The following is a 20,700-nucleotide window of genomic DNA, read 5'->3' as shown; positions in this document are numbered from 1 at the left end:
TTCAGCATTATTTGTATTTGGGGCCAGATAATTCTTTGATTTGGGGGGCTGTCTTGTGTTAACATGTTTACATGTTTAGCGGCATCCCTGGCCTCTGCCCACTAGATGCCAGTAGAATCCACCCAGACATGACGGTATAAATGTCTATTGCCCGGTGTTCCCAGGGGGACAGGCCAGATGGGGGGATATGACAAAAGTCATCCCTGGTTGAGAAACACTGTGCTAAATAAATGTTCCCCTTCTGTCTCTGTCAATGTTTGGAGTCAGCTAGGGATTTGTATGCCTATTTGCATTTAATGTTTGCATTTAACTCTGTCCAATCCACTGTTATCATGGGTCTGATTGGTTTTCATTTATCAAGTGTCTAGATTATTGTGATTCTTTAAAAATGGGATTTTAGACAAAGACAGGGTTGTTAGGGAGATTGGCATAAAGCTAGACAAAACTTTCACAGGGGAAAGAATATTTTACATGCTCAGTGGTAATTCCTAAACCATATGGTCAAAACAAGATTAAAAATAGCCGAGGGGTACCTGGGTGGCTCAGTTGGTTAAGCGTCCAACTTTAGCTCAGGTCATGATTTCACAGTCCATGGGTTTGAGCCCCGCGTTGGGCTTTGTGCTGACAGCTCAGAGCCTGGAGCCTGCTTTGGATTCTGTGTGTGTGTGTGTGTCTCTCTCTGCACCCCCCCTCCCCACTCACACTGTCTCTCTCTCTCTCTCTCTCTCTCTCAAAAATAAACAAACATTAAAAAAGTTGTTTTAAAGAATAGCCAATAAGATTTAAGGGAGGTCATTTTGTTGTTTTGTGGGTTTTTGTTTGTTTGTTTTTGTTAAATAAAGTGTTTTTCTAAAATTTAATTGTTAGAGTGAACATTATAGATCCAGATGTGCTTTCTTTCTTTGACTAAAACAATATTTATTTTCTCTGTTTCCCCAGTTTGTGTTCTTCTTCCCTCAGTGCTTAATTTCATTGTTTTTCTGAAAGATAAATCACTGGGGGAGAAATATGAGAAGTAAAATATTTTCTTCTATTAGAAAATACTATAGCGGTTCCTGGGGGGGGTGGGGGACTCCGTCGGTTAAGCCTCAACTTCAGCTCAAGACATGATCTCACGGATCATGAGTTTGAGCCCTGCGTTGGGCTCTGTGCTGATAGCTCAGAGTCTGGAGCCTGCTTCAGATTCTGTGTCTCCCTCTCTCTCTGCCCCTCCCCTACTCTAGCTCTGTCTCTCAAAAATAAATAAACAATAAAATTTTTTAAAATTAAAAAAAGAAAATAACATATCCACCTACACCCATACATATGTAAAAGTGACCCAACCACTTAACATTCAGAGATCAGTAACTTTTTTTTCAATTTCTTTCTCAAAAGACTTTAACTTTACATTAATGTATAGCATGAACTATTTCCTTGATTATAAAGCACCTTCATGTAATATGAATAAATTTATTTCTCATTAGATTCTGGCTTGGTGGTATATTAAAATGTGTTTTTATTTTTAATATATAGGGCATCCAGAATATTTTGTTGACATCAGTGTGTACACAAACCATGTCATCAATTTTAAACAATTCTGGAAAAGCCTTTGGTATAAATGTTTTATGACAATACAGATCCTTCTTTATTATCAGATTGCTGGGCTTCAACTATAGCATCCTTCTTAGTAGTTGTGTGACCTTTGGTGTGTGTTGCTTAACTTTTTCTTGTCTGAAGTTCATGTTCTGTAAAATGGGGCTAGTAATAATAGCTTACCTCGTAAGATTATTGTTGAAAATAAATGTGAATTTTATGTCAAGTGCTTGACACACTGTGTCAAATGAGTTTAGTTATTATTATTACCATAATTATTACTATGTGAAGCGTTTCTATTCCTCTGTCATCTCTTCAGTAAATAAAAAACAGGTTTGGTAAATGTGGAGAACAGCAGTAATAGAAGCTTGGTTGTTACAGTGCTACAACTAACCCAAATTCATCCTGAACCACCAAAACTGTCCGATTCCTTTTCAGAGCATTGATGCAAGTTAGTGTTTTACCAAATCTGGAGGGTGCTTGAACAAAAGGCGACCTAAGCTAGTATGCAGGCACTTCGAATTGAAATATTTTTCGCTTTCCTCTTCTTTTCTTCTAGAAAGAACGTGGGATTTATTATCAGAGAAACTGTGTTCCAGATCCTGGCTTTGCTCTTCTTAATCATAAAACCTAGAGTTAGTTGGTAAATTTTCTGAACCTCTTTTCTTCCTGTGCAACATGGAGCTCATAACATTTTTTACTGTTGGCTAAGTGCTGCCTATTACACACCTCTGCCAGTGTCCCTTTGACTCTGAACCTTCACCTGTCCACTCCTGAGCTGGACCAGTGTTGGTCCTCCATGCACTCGCAGAGTAGTTTCCCACACCATTTATTTTATTTATCTCCCTCAGTAGATTGTTCATCCACAGGCGAGTGGATCTCTGTCTTGTTCACATTTACAGCATGTACACTATGGCATAGTTGATTCTTAGTTAAAATCTTTAGCCACGAGAAATCAGTCACAATAGCCACCTCACGCCATTGGACTCACTCCTCTGCTACCTTTATTCAGATAAAGTAGGGAATGATACTTCACAGATTCATTATATGTATTCCTGGACATTTGCCTGCTGTAGCACCCCATGGGACTATGTTCCTCCAAAGAATAGAGCAGGCTGGACAGGGTTGTCTAGGTGTGGTGATCATGATATGTGTCATTTTCTCCTCTGTACGTTTTTTGAATTGGGAAATGATTGGAATTTAATACATCAGTGTTGGGGAGGCTGAATTCATCAGACTGCAAGGTTTATGGCCTTTAGGCACATTGTGCCTCGTCCCCTCATGTTAATTCTGTCTGGCCTAACAGCATATTCGCCCTTCAGAAATGTAATTATGTGGAGACTAATTAATGGGCTGTTGCAGTTATTTAGGTGACAGTGAAGATACAGAGGGCTTTAACAGAGCCATGAAGATAAACCTTGAGAGACAGAGTAAAGAGTTAGAAAATAAGAGTTTGTGGGTTTTGGAGACTTTATAAAACATGGAATTGTGAGTATGAGTAAAAAGTCAAGAATGATAACCAGGTTTCTGATTTTGTAAATGTAGTGAATGACAGTACTGATTGCCAAGGAGATATTTTTCTTCTTTTATTTATTTCATGTGTTTATCTTTTTATTCTTTTTCTTAACGTTTATTTATTTTTGAGAGAGAGAGAGACAGAGACAGAGACAGAGAGACAGAGTGTGAATGGGAAAGGGGCAGAGAGAGAGAGGGAGACACAGAATCCAAAGCAGGCTCTAGGCTCTGAGCTATCGACACAGAACCAGACGTGGGGCTCTAACTCATGAATTGTGAGATCATGACCTGAGCTGAAGTCGACGCTTAACCAACTGAGCCACCCAGGCGCCCCATCTTTTTATGATTGTTGAGCAGGAGGTGCTGTTCTCAAGTTTTGGATATGTTGATTTTGAAATTCCAGCGAGCACCTAGATTGATGTAGTTCAGTAAGCTGTCAAAAATAAATCTGGATGTCAGGAGACCAATCACTACTTCAGAATTGAGAACAGTCAGTATATACGTGAGCTACACGTAAGCATGATGTCATGTGGAGACAGTATTTATGAAGAAAAGAGAAGAAAGACAATGTCTTTTAAAGTACCAGTCGTTCAAAGTAATGTAGGAATGTTCTTCAAGAGACACTTTTCTTTATTCTCTGTAGGATGGTACCAGGTCAAGAGAACTAGGGGAGCCTGGTCTCCAGGAAACGGGAAATAGTTTCAGGAAGGAAGAGGAGTTTCACAGTCACAAATACTACAGTTGTGTGGGCAATTCATATAAGCACACTATTTGGAGGGGATTGGGGGTTGATAATTAGAACCTAAACTGGATTTAGGGTTAAATGGTATTTGAGTCATTCGACATTTACACACTATAGACCATTCTGAAAGGAGGAGGAGGAGGAGAGCAATAAGAGGTAGAGGAGGATTCCGGAATGACTAAAGGTTGTAGGAGTTTTTCTTCCTCTCTGCTAAGAGACACAAACTTTTTTTTTTTTTTTTTTTGTAATTTTAAAGCAAAGGAAACTGTAGTGGACCAAAATATTGAAGATTTTAGATAAAGAGGGGCTCTTGGAAGCATTTTGATTCCTAACGAAGGTAGAAAAAATAGAATTGAATATCTGAAAGTCATTTCTCCTCTGGTGCCATCAGCCTTGTGTCAGAGGTGTAGGACCTTGTTATCTGAGTCTCAAAGGAAAGTGATGAAGGTAATTAAGGTTGTAGATAAGTTTCTGAAATGAGATTATGTATATGAGCTTAATTAACTGGAAATCCAGCATTTTGTCAATAAAATTATAGTTAGAAAGAAAATTATTCCTTTTTTGAAAAGTATGTGAATGTTCTTTCTCTTTAACAGTTTTATCCTTTTTATTTATTTATTTATTTATTTTAAAGAGAATCGGGTCTTTACAAAGAGTATTTCATCCCTTTGTTAAAATTATTATTTGTTTTAATTGAAGTGTAGTTGATGTACCATGTTATATTAGTTTTAGGTATATACCTACTTTTAAAGACCGTTGAACAGGGGTTCCTGGGTGGCTCAGTTGGTTAAGTGTCTGACTGTCGATTTAGACTCAGGTCATGATCTCACTGTTATGAGATCAAGCCCCTCGTCCTGCTCAGCATTGAGCATGGAGCCTGCTTAAGATTCTCTCCCTCCTTCTCCCTCTGCCGCTCCCCAACTTGTACTTGCTCGCTCTCTCTCTCTCTCTCTCTCTCTCTCTCTCTCAAAATAAATAAATAAATAAATAAATAAATAAATAAATAAACAAACAAATAAATAAATAAAAGCATTTGAACATTGTCTCAAGCTCTTGGATACTTCAGGAAACTTTTTTCTAGCAACTGAAAAGTATACTCAACTGCAAAGCATATCAATTTCCTGATCAAATTAATTGTTGCTCAGTGACCCCTGGTGGCTGAAGTCGGTTGAGTGTTGACTTCAGCTCAGGTCATGATCTTATGGTTGGTGGGTTCAAGCCCCATGTAGGGCTTTCTACTGGCAGCTCAGAGCCTGGAGCCTGCTTCGGATTCTGTCTCCCTGTCTCTCTGTCCCTCCCCTGCTCACACACTCTCTCTCCCTCTGTCTCAAAAATAAACATTAAAAAATTAATAGTTGCTCAAACCTTTTTATTTATTTTTATTTTTAATATACTTTATTATCACATTGGCTTCCATACAACACCCAGTGCTCATCCCAACAAGTGCCCTCCTCAGTGCCCATCACCCACTTTCTCCTTTCCCCCACCCCCCTATCAACCCTCAGTTTGTTCTATGTATTTAAGAGTCTCCCTCCCTCGCTGTTTATAACTTTTATCCCCCCTTCCCCTCTCCTATGAAGTCTTCTGTTAAGTTTCTCAAGGTCGACATATGAGTGAAAACATATGGTATCTGTCTCTGACTGACTTATTTCACTTAGCATAATACCCTCCATTTCCATCCACATTGCTGCACATGGCTCAATTTCATTCTTTATTGTTGCCAAGTAGTATTCCATTGTATATATAAACCACATATTTAACCATTCATCAGTTGATGGGCACTTAGGCTCTTTCCATAATTTGGCTGTTGTTAAAAGCGCTGCTATAAACATTGGGGTACATGTGCCCCTGTGCATCAGCACTCCTGTATTCCCTGGGTAAATTCCTAGCAGTGCTATTGCTGGGTCCTAGGGTAGTTCTATTTTTAATTTTTTGAGGAACCTCCACACTGTTTTCCAGAGTAGCTGCACCAGTTTGCATTCCCACCAGCAGTGCAAGAGGGTTCCCGTTTCTCCACATCCTCTCCAGCATCTATAGTCTCCTGATTTTCAAACCTTTTTATAGAAATGTGCATTTATGGGGGCACCTGCGTGGCTCAGTCAGTTGAGCATCCAACTTCCACTCACTTCATGATCTCACAGCTTGTGAGTTTGAGCCCTGCGTCGGGCTCTGTGCTGACAGCTCAGAGCCTGGAGCCTGCTTTGGATTCTGTGTCTTCCTCTCTCTCTGCCCCTAACCCACTCGCATTCTGTCTCTGTCTCTCTCAAAAATAAAAAAAATAAAAAAGAAATAAAAGAAATGTGCATTTATGTATCTATGTATGTGATGTTAATGTGCTTTGGAATGGTTTGATCTGTTCAGATGACTTTTACACAAATATTAGAAATAGTAAGGTTAATCTTTGCTAATGATACAAGTGAGCAGACTTTAAGTTTGAAATGATCTTCTTCAGATATTTTTTCAGTGATTCCCATTACATAGTAAGCTGAACATTTTAAAAGTATTCTACAAAATGATGTGTTTTTATCGGTAGCCTTCTCATTTTGCAAAGGCCTTAGCAGCTGCAAGAGGTCTCTGCAGTTTGCGGTGGATGACAGCAGTACTCGGGCCCGATAAAGGTGCCAAATGTCTGTAAGATACTCGCTGATTACAAGAGAATAAGGCATAGGCCAAGAAGCTTCTGAGAGACCTTTTTGTACTTAGTCCAATTCCCTGACATTGTATTTTAATTTTTTAAAACTGTTTATTCATTTTGACAGAGACAGAGAGAGAGAGAGAGAGAGAGAGAGAGAGAGAGAGATCCCAAGTGGAGAAGGAGCAGAGGGAGAGGGAGACATAGAATCCAATGCAGGCTCCAGGCTCTGAGCTGTCAGCACAGAGCCTGACGCGGGGCTTGAACCCATGAACCATGAGATCATGACCTGAGCTGAAGTCAGACACTCAACTGACTGAGCCACCCAGACGCCCCCTGACACTGTATTTTTAAATTTTTTTTTTCAACGTTTATTTATTTTTGGGACAGAGAGAGACAGAGCATGAACGGGGGAGGGGCAGAGAGAGAGGGAGACACAGAATCGGAAACAGGCTCCAGGCTCTGAGCCATCAGCCCAGAGCCTGACGCGGGGCTCGAACTCACGGACTACGAGATCGTGACCTGGCTGAAGTCGGACGCTCAACCGACTGCGCCACCCAGGCGCCCCGACACTGTATTTTTATAGATATGGTTATAATTGATTCTCATTTAGGTCATGAGGGTGGAATCTGGAATGACATATAATCCATGTGGCCACTGCTTTAGAAGCTTCCGCAGGAGACCCATGGGGTTTAGGGGTCTGTAGACAAAAGCATGTCGTGTCTCACAACAGCGAAGTGAAGTTTTCCCAGTGTTCTGAAATTAAGACTTATTTAACCGAATCCAGAAAATAAGGAAATAACAATGTGGGTAACCTTCAATCTTTTTTCTCTGTTCCTGTATAGTATCTGATTAAATTCTTTTTCCTGTTGACCCATATTACCTTTTGTTTCTCAGGCAGTCACGGACCAATATTTCCCCAGTAATATGGCTAGTCAGAGAGGCATCTCATGTTCTTGTGTGTGTGTGTGTGTGTGTGTGTGTGTGTGTGTGTGTGTGTGTGTGTTGCCTTAGACAAGTTTCCTTTCTGAAGTGATGAAAAATTGTGCATGCTCCAAGAAGAAATCCAGGTGGTGGGTCATTCCAATGGGAGAGGAAAACTGCTGGAAAGGGAAAAGTTCACTGGGAGTAAAGGGCTTTTTGAAAATACTTCTTAATACTTTCTAATGCAACATAAATGTAGCTGATACCTCTCCAGTATTTTCTCTCCTGAGGAGTCATTTCCTTCTACTTAGAATTTATTTTTGTACTACCAGGTCAGCATTCGTATAGCCCCTCTAACCATTTTTATTTTTGAAATATAAAATACAGATTTGTGGTTTTATGTATAGTAATTCAGTCCTCCAAATTTCTATTTTCCTCCTGCAGAGGGTTACTTCTACAGGAGAACAGCAGGTTTGCGGAAGCATTGCATTATTACAAATTGGCGATCGGAAGCAGGCCTACACTGGCTTGTAAGTAACATTCAAGTTGTTTTAAAACACCTCTTTCTTTCCTTCTTTATCCATGAAAATTATCTTGATGAGTTACAGCCTCAGAGAGAAAAAAACATGCTGTTTCCATTTCTGAATATTTACCAGGTGGATTATAAGCCTCTCACAAATAGATCTCTCTCAATTGAATCATGTTTGATATCCATTTATCATTTTTAATGTATTAAGATGAACACAACTTTTAGTCCTCTAGCGTTTAAGCTCAAAATATTTTGAGCTCTATGAGGGCAATGACTATTCATAGTTTCTTCACTGACACCTGCACTCATTATTGCATTATTTTTACGTATATGTTTGTTCCCTAAGTATTTATCTTGGTTTTCTTATAAAATCAGAAATAATCCATAGAAATTGGGTGGCAGTAAGTATAACTTTATTGTAGTCACAGAGTGCATCATCTTCTCACGTTTGTATTTCCCTTTTTTTTCCCTCAGCTGCATATTTAAACACCGGTATTATTCTAATGAACCAAGGAAAGACAGAAGAAGCCCGACGCACGTTCCTAAAGTGCTCCGAGATCCCTGATGAAAATCTAAAGGACCCTCATGCACATAAGAGCTCAGTTACCAGCTGTCTGTACAACCTGGGAAAACTCTATCATGAACAGGGACATTATGAGGTCAGGCCAAAACCTCTGCCTTTTTCCTTCCCCCTTGTGCTTGACCTAGTCTCCATGTTTTCTAGCGTAAGATCTCATTGCAGGGACACTATGATCATTTAAGAAGTTAATATGAGTTTTTATTAAAAGAATTGTGAAATTCAGTTGGAAAAGAATGTCTGCTACACAACACTTAAGATTTCTTTACTGTGAATTTCTCGGAGCAATTGTGACTCCTCTAGAAAGAGAAATAACATAGTGTCTTAAGCTTATTTGCCTGTCTTCTCTTTGATTTTATGCTCCAAGACACATTGTCATTGTTATCTCCACTGTTTGATGTTAAAAAAAAAAAAATACATTGCTTGTGCTCTGAGTATTAAGGAAGGGATTTGATGTTAATCCTACCCACTTATTTCTTTTTATAATAGGACTAAGATGAAAATTAATTTTATATTTTTAATTGGGATGAGAGGAAAAGCAATGGAGACAGGACATTGTACAGGAAGCTGGGAGGTGTGTGTACCCTTAATTTTCCATGAAGCATGCCTGTCTGGGTTTCTTCTCTCACATTTACTATCACTCCTCCTTCCCTTTCGCTCTCTCAAATCCATACTCTTATACAATGTATTAAGACTGCAGTATAAGGATGAAGATACAACTTTTTAAATAAATGCATTTTATAAACTCAGTGGATCTCAGTAGCCAGAAGATTTGTTAGTCACTATTTTGTTTAGATCCTACCTGGTTGCTTGACTTGAAGTAACTACAGATTTTAGATGATTATGGGTAATTTCCAAATGTGAATTTTACTATTTTTTAACTGAATAATCTACGTGAACTGGAGAACCTACCCTAAGATGAAAGAGCATTGATAACATTGACTTCTCATTAAATTACATTTTTGTATGGCCTATCTCTACTAACTGGGTTGAATATTTTCATTCATGGAATTAAGGTAGTTATGCTACCAAAAAACAGCTCAATCATTTTCCTCTAATGAAACTTTTAGAAATAGCAGTGGAAGGTTTTGATTTTGGAAGGATGTTATTATTTTATTTGTAGTGCATATCACTGTACTTTGTCTCTTTATTGTTTCCTAAATTAGGATGCCCTTAGTGTATACAAGGAAGCAATTCAGAAAATGCCAAGGCAGTTTGCCCCACAGAGCTTGTACAACATGATGGGTAAGTAAAATGTTAATATTGTAACTGATATTTCAGGGACCTGTGGAGAAATGAAAATTTGTGCTTCTATTAAACAGAAGTCTAGTAAATTAGATTATTACTCCTTACACACAAAAAACTTATTCACAGCCGTGTGATACATTCAAATTTTCACAAAACACCCTTCTTCTTCTTCTTCTTCTTTCTTTTTTTTAAGTAAAGTCTACCCCCAATGTGGGGCTCGAACTCATGACCTAGAGATCAAGAGTCGCATGCTCTTATTGACTGAGCCAGCCAGACATCCCGACAAAGCACACTTATTCTAACAAGAGCAAATAAATACATTGACATAGTGATTCTTAACAAATTGGCCAGATACCATAGTTGTTGCAAGAGACTCACAAACCCATTGGATGTGAGTGTTAGCTAGACTCTAGAGATTGAAATGGTGAATAAAGATTTATATTTTAATGATTTATCAAATTCATGATAATTTTTGATCATGTTACTTTCTTAATCAGAAAATTCCTACAAATAAACATGGTATGGAAGAGAGAGTAATGGTTTTAATGCTTATAAAAAATGAGAATAACTGAACCAACTTTATAGTTTTCACTGATAAGGTTTTGGATCAAAATAGGTTTTTTTCAGAGTATTATTTTAGAGTAAAGTGCAAGAGGTCAAGCACTAGAATTTCTAATAAAATAATCTAGCTATCGTCTGTGATTGATCTGTGACTGCCTTAAATTGTTACCATACCTATTTGATAGTAGACACAACTGAAAACTACGCATTCAATATGTGTTTCTTAGAAAAAAAACCCCTACAGTTTAAGATACTCTGCCGATTAACTTTGCTATTTCCAGATAAAGGAGGGAAGAAAACAGGTTACTTTTTTCTTTAAATTGCATATTTTTCTCCAAAGCACAAATCATAAACTCAGATTTTCCTTTCTCATCAAACTTGGTTAAATTGTTTAATATTTCTCGGCATATAAAATAAACGAGACTTACATAATCTTTAGGATTATTTTATGCTTCTGTAGTCTTTGATTTGAGAAATTTGATACTGGCTGTATGGCTTGAGCACACACAACAAATCCCAAACCTTCCCAAACTAGAAAATACATAGCTAGCAAAGACACTCACTTCTTCTAATTTCTAAATGAGAAAAAAAAATTAGAAATAGTTTAGAGATAGAATGAGGCACAGGTCAGTAAATAGAAAAATAGTAATTTGGAAGGGGTCAATGTTTTCATCCCATGTCTCTGGAGATCCCACCCCAAGTTGGCCTGTGCAGCAGTGGAGAGATTTCATGATTAGGTGAAAAAGGACACTGGGATATTTTTAGTTGTGGTTTCTTTTTCTCTTTGGTATAATTACTGAAAGCTAAAAATCTAGCTTCATTAAATGTACTTTGGGTACATTTAGCACATTAGAACAGTACCTTTTACTACCCAGCATGTTATCACCAATCTGTCTACCTAGCACATGTATCTAACCTGTATATGTGTCCATAAAGGGTGTGCCTTAGTATGTATAGATTTGTCAGTTGAGTTAACTTTTCTGTATTAATGCTGGATGGTTATTCATGTCAAAATCAATATTAAAAGGATTGTTTTCTCTAGCTTTCTCAAGAAGGCACGGTGGTTTTAGTTCATGATTTGATTTTTTTATTTAAAAAAAATTTTTTAATGTTTATTCATTTTGAGAGAGGAGAGGCAAAGAGTGGGAAAGAGAGAGAGAGCGGGGGAGGGTCAGAGAGAGAGGGAGAGAGAGAGAATTCCAAGCAGGCTCCACACTGTCTACACAGAGCCTGATGTGGGGCTCGAACTCGCGAACTGCAAGATCATGACCCGAGCTGAAACCAAGAGTGAGATGCTTCACTGACTGAGCCACCCAGGCCCCCCTTAGTTTATGATTTTATTTTTAACACTAATGCTCGGGAACCCTTGTTCCCATTTTTCCTGAATTTTCACATATGATGTCTTTCTTTAAACGAGGAAAGGACTCAGCTCCTTGGCAACAGACTGCATATGGCATCTTTATTGCTAATAGGAAGTGTGGTATTCACTATAGTGATTTCAGAAAATTCATTCAATTATTTTATGCAAATAAATTTGATTGAAAAGTCAGCTGCTACCTTGGGATCTGTCTCTCATATGGTTACACAGATGCTGAGCACACACAGGCAGCAAACGATAAGTGTGTCCCTGGGGTTATTGCTTGGTCCTTTGTCTTATCTTTCATTATAGAAAGAGGTCATTTTGCTCAAACTCTGAGAAGTCTTTGTGATGGGAGAATCCCAATATGATTTAACATTCCATATTTCTTCCATAATTATGGTGGCTGCCTTCTGTGTAATTTTAGGTGAGGGTCTTTCAGCTGAGCGGGTTTTGTAGTTTCAATTGTTCACGAAACTATAATTTTCTCAGGGTGAGTTCACCTCCTAATCAAATGGGTGAAATCCTCCGAGTATTTGCTTTAACTCCTAATACATTTTGATTAGCCTCCATTTGACAAGAGAAAAAATGGCCCAGGAGATAAGCTGCCCTATCAGTTCATCAGTTTCATTAGTCTGTCAGCATGTGCTGATTATCCTATCAAGTTTATCAACACCCTTGAATGTGTTTTCTAATTCACACATTTACATATTATTAGTGCCCTTTAGGGATCAGTGATGGATTATAATGTCTGGCCACATTTAGCCTGTAAGTATTCATTTTTTCTCAGGGCTCATTCATTGACACTCTCACAACCACTACCCCCAAGCACTTGTGTTTATACATACAAACATTATCTTTTTTTCCATCTTATTTTGTCATTTATTTGGAGGTTAAAATAAAGGAGTATGTGAAAACAAATACAACCATATTTGAATGTTATTTTTAGTTTAATAACTCAATCCATTGCAGTTGATTTTCAAAACAACAAAACTCTCTAATTCTTTTCATTTTCCCCTTGCTTTGAACATTTTATGAGAAATTTCTATTCTGTACACTACATGCCAATAGTTTACTTATCCTGAAAACTAAGTGAACATATTTTTCCCTCTTGTGTATTAACAGAAAATAAGTTAGATTAATTTGCTTCTCCACTTAATTTGTTCTGTATTTTATCTTGACAATTTATTTTTTGCAACAGTTCATAAGGTAACTTAAAAAAAAAACTATTTAAAATATACTTTCGGGGCGCCTGGGTGGCGCAGTCGGTTAAGCGTCCGACTTCAGCCAGGTCACGATCTCGCGGTCTGTGAGTTCGAGCCCCGCGTCGGGCTCTGGGCTGATGGCTCAGAGCCTGGAGCCTGTTTCCGATTCTGTGTCTCCCTCTCTCTCTGCCCCTCCCCCGTTCATGCTCTGTCTCTCTCTGTCCCAAAAATAAATAAACGTTGAAAAAAAAAATTTAAAATATACTTTCATTATTCTCTTGGATTTCATAGGACCAAGATGATTGAATAACAAACTGTTGAGTAACAAGCTATCCAAAATTATGTGAATAGCCAACATCCAATGATATAAAGCAGATACTAAATATTAGTTGATAAATAAGTAAACTTTCACCTAGCTGGCTTTTGTAATTAGCAAGGTGTTTGAATGTATGAACTATAAAGAGACCGTATCACAAAATAACTGTTAAAACTGCTTCTGGCCAGTTGTATGATTCTATTTCTGTGGGCCTCAATTTCCTCTTGAAAGGAAGTATGACTATAGTCATATATACAGTATTCATAGTATGAAGTCACATAACCCCCACTCAAACTATGGCTTTGACACTTACTAAGTGACTTTGAGCAAAATACTTACTTGAGTCTTGTTTTCCCATCAATAAGATGTCTGTAATAGTAGCATCAGTTTGAGGATTGACTGAGATCATGAAGGTAAAGCCTATTGGACCAAATGCCGAGCCCAGCAAATGTTTCATAATATTACCTTCTATTGTAATCACTGTCCTCTCTGAGGGACTGTAAGCTCCAATAGTCTTTGGTTGTATTCTGTCAGTTCTTTCGTTTTAATTCATTGTAGTAGGATTTTTCTTATAGATAATAAGATTTTGTCCTATTTAGTTCTGTCCTGTCTACAATTTCTGTTTTTTCTCTTGAAGGCAACCACACTCACAATCCTTCTTTTATCATTAACTGTGTTAACCAAAAGAGAAACAGCATACTAAGTTACTGCCCAATTAACTTAATTCTGGTAATAGAGTACACCCTCTAAATTAAAATTGTCATATTTAGGTTAGATTTTCTTCTCCCTTTCCTGTCATATCATATTTTCCCCCTAGACTTAGTCACAATTTTTCTTTATTCTGACATCTATTGTAGGCCTTTACTGAATCTCAATTTCTCCCCAAATATAGTTGTATTTTAGGATCATAGAATGTTAGAGATGGAAGATGCCTATCTTAAAAATCCCTCCTAATATATAATCTCTTTTATTTTGCAAAGTAGAAATTAATACCCAAAGAGTTGAGTTGGTCTTTTCACGATTACAGTTTGTGTTAGAACCAGAAAGATAGTTTCCTGATTTAGATTCAAATCCTTTGTCTATGTAGCCTTTGTCTGTTACTGGAACTGGTACGTTCTACATTATGTCAAGATAGCTTTTATTTACCTATTTAAAAACCAGCAAAATATCTGTAGATATAGATGTAGATATAGATGTGTGTATCTCATTCCTTGTCCAAAGATATATTAAAAACTTCTTTATTTTACTAAAAGTTATAAAACACCTGCAAAAATGAAATGTGCAGGATATTAAAAAACTTTAATGTAGGATAATTTTTAACCACCTTCAATTTTTCCCTTTTTCCTCTATAATTGTTTGTTTCCTTTATTATGTATCCTGAAGGGTGGCTTTTGAATATTTCTAAGAGATTATGGAAAACTATATTAGGCTGTAACTTTCAATTACTTTTATCAGTTTGAGCCCTTCTAATCCCAAAGGTCATTTTAAGCCTATTTACTATTTAAAATAAAATCACTCGGCTTTCTCCATGCAAAGTAATTGTTGGGTTAATTATTTAAGCAATTTCAGCCATTTCATGTTGGTAATATATCTTGAGAACAAAAGGGCATAATGTGTTGCCTGGAGTAAGAGGGAATCTGGAGTTACTGCCTTGTCATTGCAGTGTATAATCACTGTGTTTAGAATAACTTCTGTGTGCCAAAAAAAAAAAATTTTTTTTTAAGTCACAAGTGCTGGGTAGGGGGTACAAAGGTGGTGGTGGTAGTATGAAATGAAAATAGCCCCTATGATTCCTGCTGTCATGGAACTTTCTAGGTGATTTCATAGTTAGCCTGGAGCTCTTCAGTACTTTTCCTTAATATGTAAATGTCTATAAATAAGATGGAAAATTGTATTACTCTAGCCTCAAAAATATTTTGTCTATAACTGTGTCAGCTGTGCTGTGTTGTCTGGACCAAAGAAATCAAACCAACCAAACAGTAAAAATCTCTTTTTTATTTCTAATGTGACAGTAGTTGTCACAATTTGCATATATATTCATATTTTCCTGTTCTTTAAAAAAATATGTGTTTACAATGGGTAACATGCCTTTTATGTGAGGCAGAGATTGTATTTTTCTTCCAGGGGGGATTGCATGATATTGATCCGTTGCTGCTTATTGCCTTATTTGCCTTTATTTTGTTCTTACCATCTTGATTCTCTTACTCCTGATAATTTCTAGGTGGTTTTTTTTTTTTTTTTAGGTTTATTTATTTTTAGAGAGAGAGAATGTGTGGACACAAGTGCTGGAAGGGCAGAGATAGGGAGAGAGAGAATCCCAAGCAGGCTCCAAGCCCTCAGCAGAGAGCCCAAAGTGAGGCTTGATCCTAGGTACCTGAGATCATGACCTGAGCCAAAATCAAGAGTCAGCTGCTTAACCAACTGAGCCACCCAGGTGCCCCATAGGGTTTTATTGTTGTTGTTTGATTTTTTATTTCCTTATATTTTTTAACATTTATCTTTGAGAGAGAGAGAAAGAGTCAGAATGCGAGTGGGGAGGGGCAGAGAGAGAGGGAGACGCAGAATCTGAAGCAGGCTCCAGGCTCTGAGCCGTCAGCACAGGGCCTGACATGGGGCTTGAACCCGTGGATGGTGAGATCAGGACCTAAGCTGAAGTTGGATGCTCAACTGACTAAGGCACCCAGGCGCCCCAAGAATCTTTTCATTTAATTTTCAGTTTTGTTTTTAAAACCTCAGCTCTTTAATTATGAGAGATTTCCTCAAATTCATTGAGCTAGTCAGAGAGAATGGAGAAAGAAACAATGAATAGGAAACATAATGAATTTATTAGAGTAATTTTTGGAGTAAAAAGCTTGTCCTAATTTTGGAATTGTACTTTTTAAGAAAGACTTGTGGGGCTGCCTGGGTGGCTCAGTTAAGTGTCTCACTCACTCTTGGTTTCAGCTCAGGTCACGATATCACAGTTTGTGGGTTCCAGCCCCACATCGGGCTCTGCGCTGACAGTGCAGAGCCTGTCTAGCATTCTCTCTCTCTCTTCCTTTCTCTCTGCCCTTCCTCTGCTCATGCTCTCTCTCACTCTCTCTCTCTCTCTCTCAAAATAAATAAATAAACTTAAAAAAAAAGAAGCTTGTGGAATAAAAGAGTCAAGGGTCATAAATGGCTACCAGTGGTCTTTAGATTCCTTACTCTTATTTAGGTAAAAACTGACACACAAGATGTCAATTACACCTCCTGAAAACAAAATGCAAAAATTCTTTCTTGTAAATTTATCCTGACTCTTCTTGAAGTAATGTACATGATATGCTGAAATCAGTTAGTAAAATGGCTCTAAGTAGTCTGTTTTTCTTTCAGCCTTCTGTATGGCTGGGGTCTTTTTGGCCAAATCATTTATTTTTGCTGGATTTTTCTAGCGTGTGTGTGTGTACACCTCACCTTCTTTTAGAATACATTTAGAATCAAGATATTCAGAATACATTTTTGACATGATCGTTCACATGCTTAATGTTCTCTTCTATGACTGGCTGTTCTTAAGTGGATTGCTCAAGGCATTTAGCATGCTGACTGTGAAAGAGATGGTTTTCAACTGTGTGAGATTTGAACTTCACATCCTTCAAGTGTGGAAGCATTAACACTCTGGTAGTGTTAAGCTTTTTATACCATCTGCTTCCTCTGTTTTGAGTTCTGGTGATTTTCCAATGATTGCTTCCCCTGCACTCTTGAAAATTAGTGAGTCAGCCCTACAAATATGGGTATGACCATGTAATTGGATTAACCATTGATCTATGTACCTCCAAAAAGATTATTGAGTTCTAATTTTTAAATAAATTATTTATTGCATTTTGATTTTTTTTCAAAAAGGACAAGACCAGGAGACCATGTTAGGTGTATAGTCTACCAATCCAGAAAAGTGAAATGTAAATTTGAGAGATTTTCAAAGTTCACTTTGTAAGATGTGGAGCCAACAAGATAAGGAAATCAAGAAATTTTGGCTGTATATCAAAAAGAGTAAATATATAAATTGATGTAGAAAATCTATGAATTTTTTTCCTCCAGGTTCATTTTACATTATAAAACTGCAGTGCTTTAATTTTCTTCTTTTTTACCGTTCACTCTTGGTACAAATTCCACTTTATGTACTATAGTTACAGACATTCATTTGCCAGGCGTTAGTCTATACACTACAGAGGCCAGCATCTAGTTCAGCTGCATTAAATAGGTAATATATTTTGTTTAAAGTTTCAATTAAACCCCGGACCAGAAGATATATGGTCCCTATGGGGAGTTTGAATACTTTCATGCCAATAGTAGGGTTGCTAAGAATCATGCTTGGTCTAGATGTCACTTGCTTTCCTGGAAATACGATATGAGACAGTTGATTATATTTCATTGCTATTAAAACCACATGAGCCCACCTGTTACATTAATTCATACTTTTGCCAGTGTAGTGGTAAAGGAAAAGATTGAAGTACAAAAAGTTTATTTTTGAATTGAGTTATAAGGAAATGAATATACTCAAATTAATACCTAATTATATCCTTGTTCTCTGATTTCCAGAGTTTCACTCTTTCTGCTTGAAAAAAATCATGTTTTACCCTTTTATTGGGCAATATTCAGGAAGTGAATCTTTTACTCAGTAGTAAATATGGATTGGATTATTCTTGAAAAAATTGAGGTAATGTTATGTGATACTGCGAAATTAACAAGATTTCAAAATTTGCCTTCTTAACAGATGTCAATTTTGGTAACATTGAGATGAAATGAATATAATCATGAGTAAGAAGAAAATATTGTTCTAATGGATAAAACTTCAAAAATCAATGTCAAGGAAACTATACATTGCATACATTTAGAATAGTTCAGTAATGTGGATAAAGGTAAAAATTAAACACATTACTTGGGGTGCTTGACTGGCTCAGTCATAAGAGTGCATGACCGCATTTCAGGGTCATGAATTTGAGCCCCACATTGGGTGTAGAGATTACTTAAGAAAGAAATAAACAGGGTGCCCAAGTGGTTCAGTTGGTTGAACATCTGACTCTTGGTTTTGTCTCATTCAGGTCCTGATCCCAGGGTCATGGGATCGAACCAGGATCAGCGTTGGGGTCTGCTAGGGATTCTCTCTCTCTCTGTCTCTCTCTCTCCCCCTCCCTCTGCCCTTCACCCCACCCCCCGCCAACACACGCTCTGTTACTCTCTCTCCAAAATAAATAAAATTAAAAAAACAAATAAAAGAATATGTTACTAATTGTATATACTTTGCTGTATATGTATTTGTATCTGTTTTTCCTAATAAGTAGGGAAAGAGTTTTCTACATAAAAATCTCATTTAACTTCCAAAATGAGTTGTTTTTTGGTTTTAATTTTATCTACACCAATAGAAGCTATTGTAATACTCAAACTGAATAAGGGATTAAAAAAGAACATGCAAAGTTTTCTTCCAGAATGCAAGTCATTTTTGCCAAAATGTTAATTATGGGCATGGAGTGTTTGAACTGTTGTAGAATCTTATTTTCAAGTATTCATTAAAAACAGGATTAATTTTTAAATACCTGGTCTTAGCAAGTAATAGTCATATAAGAATTATAGTATAAATTAAATTATTCATTACATGTTATAGAAACATATTACATGAACCAGGAATACGTATTAAATATATCCCCAAGAAGATATGTATAAAACTGAAAATTCTTTCATTATACTTTCTGACATCTCCTGCAATATTCAAGTCTTATTTCTTCGAATACTATTATTTTCATTAATTCTTTACAGGTTAGTATAACATTTATTCTTTTTTCTTTTCTCTGGTGTAAAGTTTGGTTTTTAAAACCCAATTTAGTACTTATTTGCATATTTCTAGTGTTCCCTAATTATTTCAGTTATATTAAGCCATTTTATTTACTTCATTGTAATTCTCTTGAGGACAGTATTTACGTTGGGGGAGAGAATCATCACCTCGTCCCACATACACGTGAACATACACACAGTCTCAATTTCTGTTTTTTTTTTTTTGGAAAATTCTGAGCATTTAAAAGGGCTGGCTCCAATATTTATTGATTAATTATTTTTAGTGATTTATTTCCTTGAAAACATAAAAGGAATTGATTAGCCTGAACAACTCCAGGATACTAGTTGCATGTAGAGAAATATTGACACAGGTTCCTGGCTTTTTTCCAAGTTAAATTTTGATGGCACATCAGATGTTTCCTGTATATAACCTTACACTAGAAATTAGGAGCCTTTTGAATTTGCTCTGAGGTTTAAACTCTTTCTTGATGATTAGTTTTTTACTTAATGAGATACTTATTCAGTTTTTTTTCCCCTGCAATTCTTCCTTTTGTTTTAAAACTACCCTTTCAGGCTTACGGGTTTCTTCTTAAGTTTGATGCTATAGGACTTGGTGAAACATTAACATATTGAACATTTTCATAACCCTCCTTAATTTAAGACTTGTATTTCATTTTACTTCTAAACCCTCCACACCAAGGAAACTTTTTAACAGCAAGAATTGTTAAAAAGTCTGTTGTGAGATACAAAATAGCTTCTAATTTCTGTAACCATTTTACTTTTTTTTCTTTATCTTTTCCTGCTCTGTATAGTAGTTAACTGAGCATTTCCAATCAGAACTAATGTATCTAGGTCAACTAGACTGTTATTTTACAAGGATAAGATCGGGCTGAGGAAAAGATTAGGATGGAAATATAAGAGATTCACAGCCTACAGATACAGCAAGTTTAGAATATAAATAAATGTAAAAAGCCAGACCCCCTAAGGTTTCTATGTTAATGCCAACAGAGTGAAGTAAAAAAAGAGAATTAAAATCACAGCAAGTTAAATTAAACTCTTGATATAATAGGCTCCTGATATCATATGGTTGTGTCAGAATGTAGATTCTAGAAAAATAAATTACTTGAAAATTTCAGTGACATACGTAGTAAAAATAGAACATCTAAATCTATGTTGATATGTACTGTGATCAAATAGTTATCAGATATGTATCAAGACTCTTCGGAGCTAGAGGCTTCTGAACTTGGGTTAGAGGACAGAAAAATACAGGGTTTTGTGCCTGGTTCCACACATCTCACAGTCCATTTTGAGATCAGGAGTATTATATTGGTGAGATAAGTACATAAAAAAGAGGAAAGGGGCTTGAGTACATGAAGAACTGAGTACTAATCTTGAATAGGGGAACTCAGTTTTCTAAAAATTTCCCTGTTAAATTGAATCATAAATTATATTTCAATAGCAATAAACATGTCAGAAAGAATTTTATAAAAAAATTGACAAAATGACTTTATTTTTTATTTTTTTTTTTCCAACGTTTATTTATTTTTGGGACAGAGAAAGACAGAGCATGAACGGGGGAGGGGCAGAGAGAGAGGGAGACACAGAATCGGAAACAGGCTCCAGGCTCTGAGCCATCAGCCCAGAGCCCGACGCGGGGCTCGAACTCACGGACCGCGAGATCGTGACCTGGCTGAAGTCGGACGCTTAACCGACTGCGCCACCCAGGTGCCCCTACAAA

The 20,700-nt window shown here is 36.9% G+C and overlaps 1 protein-coding gene across 2 annotated transcripts in view; it reads left to right on the top strand.

Moving 5' to 3' along the window:
- The window catches only part of TMTC2 (transmembrane O-mannosyltransferase targeting cadherins 2), a 404,595-nt gene that overhangs the window by 241,662 nt on the left and 142,233 nt on the right, over positions 1-20,700 (top strand). For both annotated transcript variants that reach the window (XM_086712717.1, XM_025926374.2), the window contains exons 5-7: positions 7,830-7,915; positions 8,389-8,573; positions 9,658-9,736. In XM_086712717.1, coding sequence (XP_086568843.1) covers positions 7,830-7,915; positions 8,389-8,573; positions 9,658-9,736 — 350 coding nt within the window. The remainder of the gene's footprint in view (positions 1-7,829; positions 7,916-8,388; positions 8,574-9,657; positions 9,737-20,700) is intronic.

This window comes from Puma concolor, chromosome B4 (genome assembly GCF_028749965.1).
Source record: "Puma concolor isolate L17-30 chromosome B4, mPumCon1.1.hap2, whole genome shotgun sequence".
Classification (NCBI taxonomy): domain Eukaryota; kingdom Metazoa; phylum Chordata; class Mammalia; order Carnivora; family Felidae; genus Puma; species Puma concolor.
Note: the sequence above shows the minus strand (reverse complement) of the source record. Positions and strands in the feature narration are given on the sequence as shown.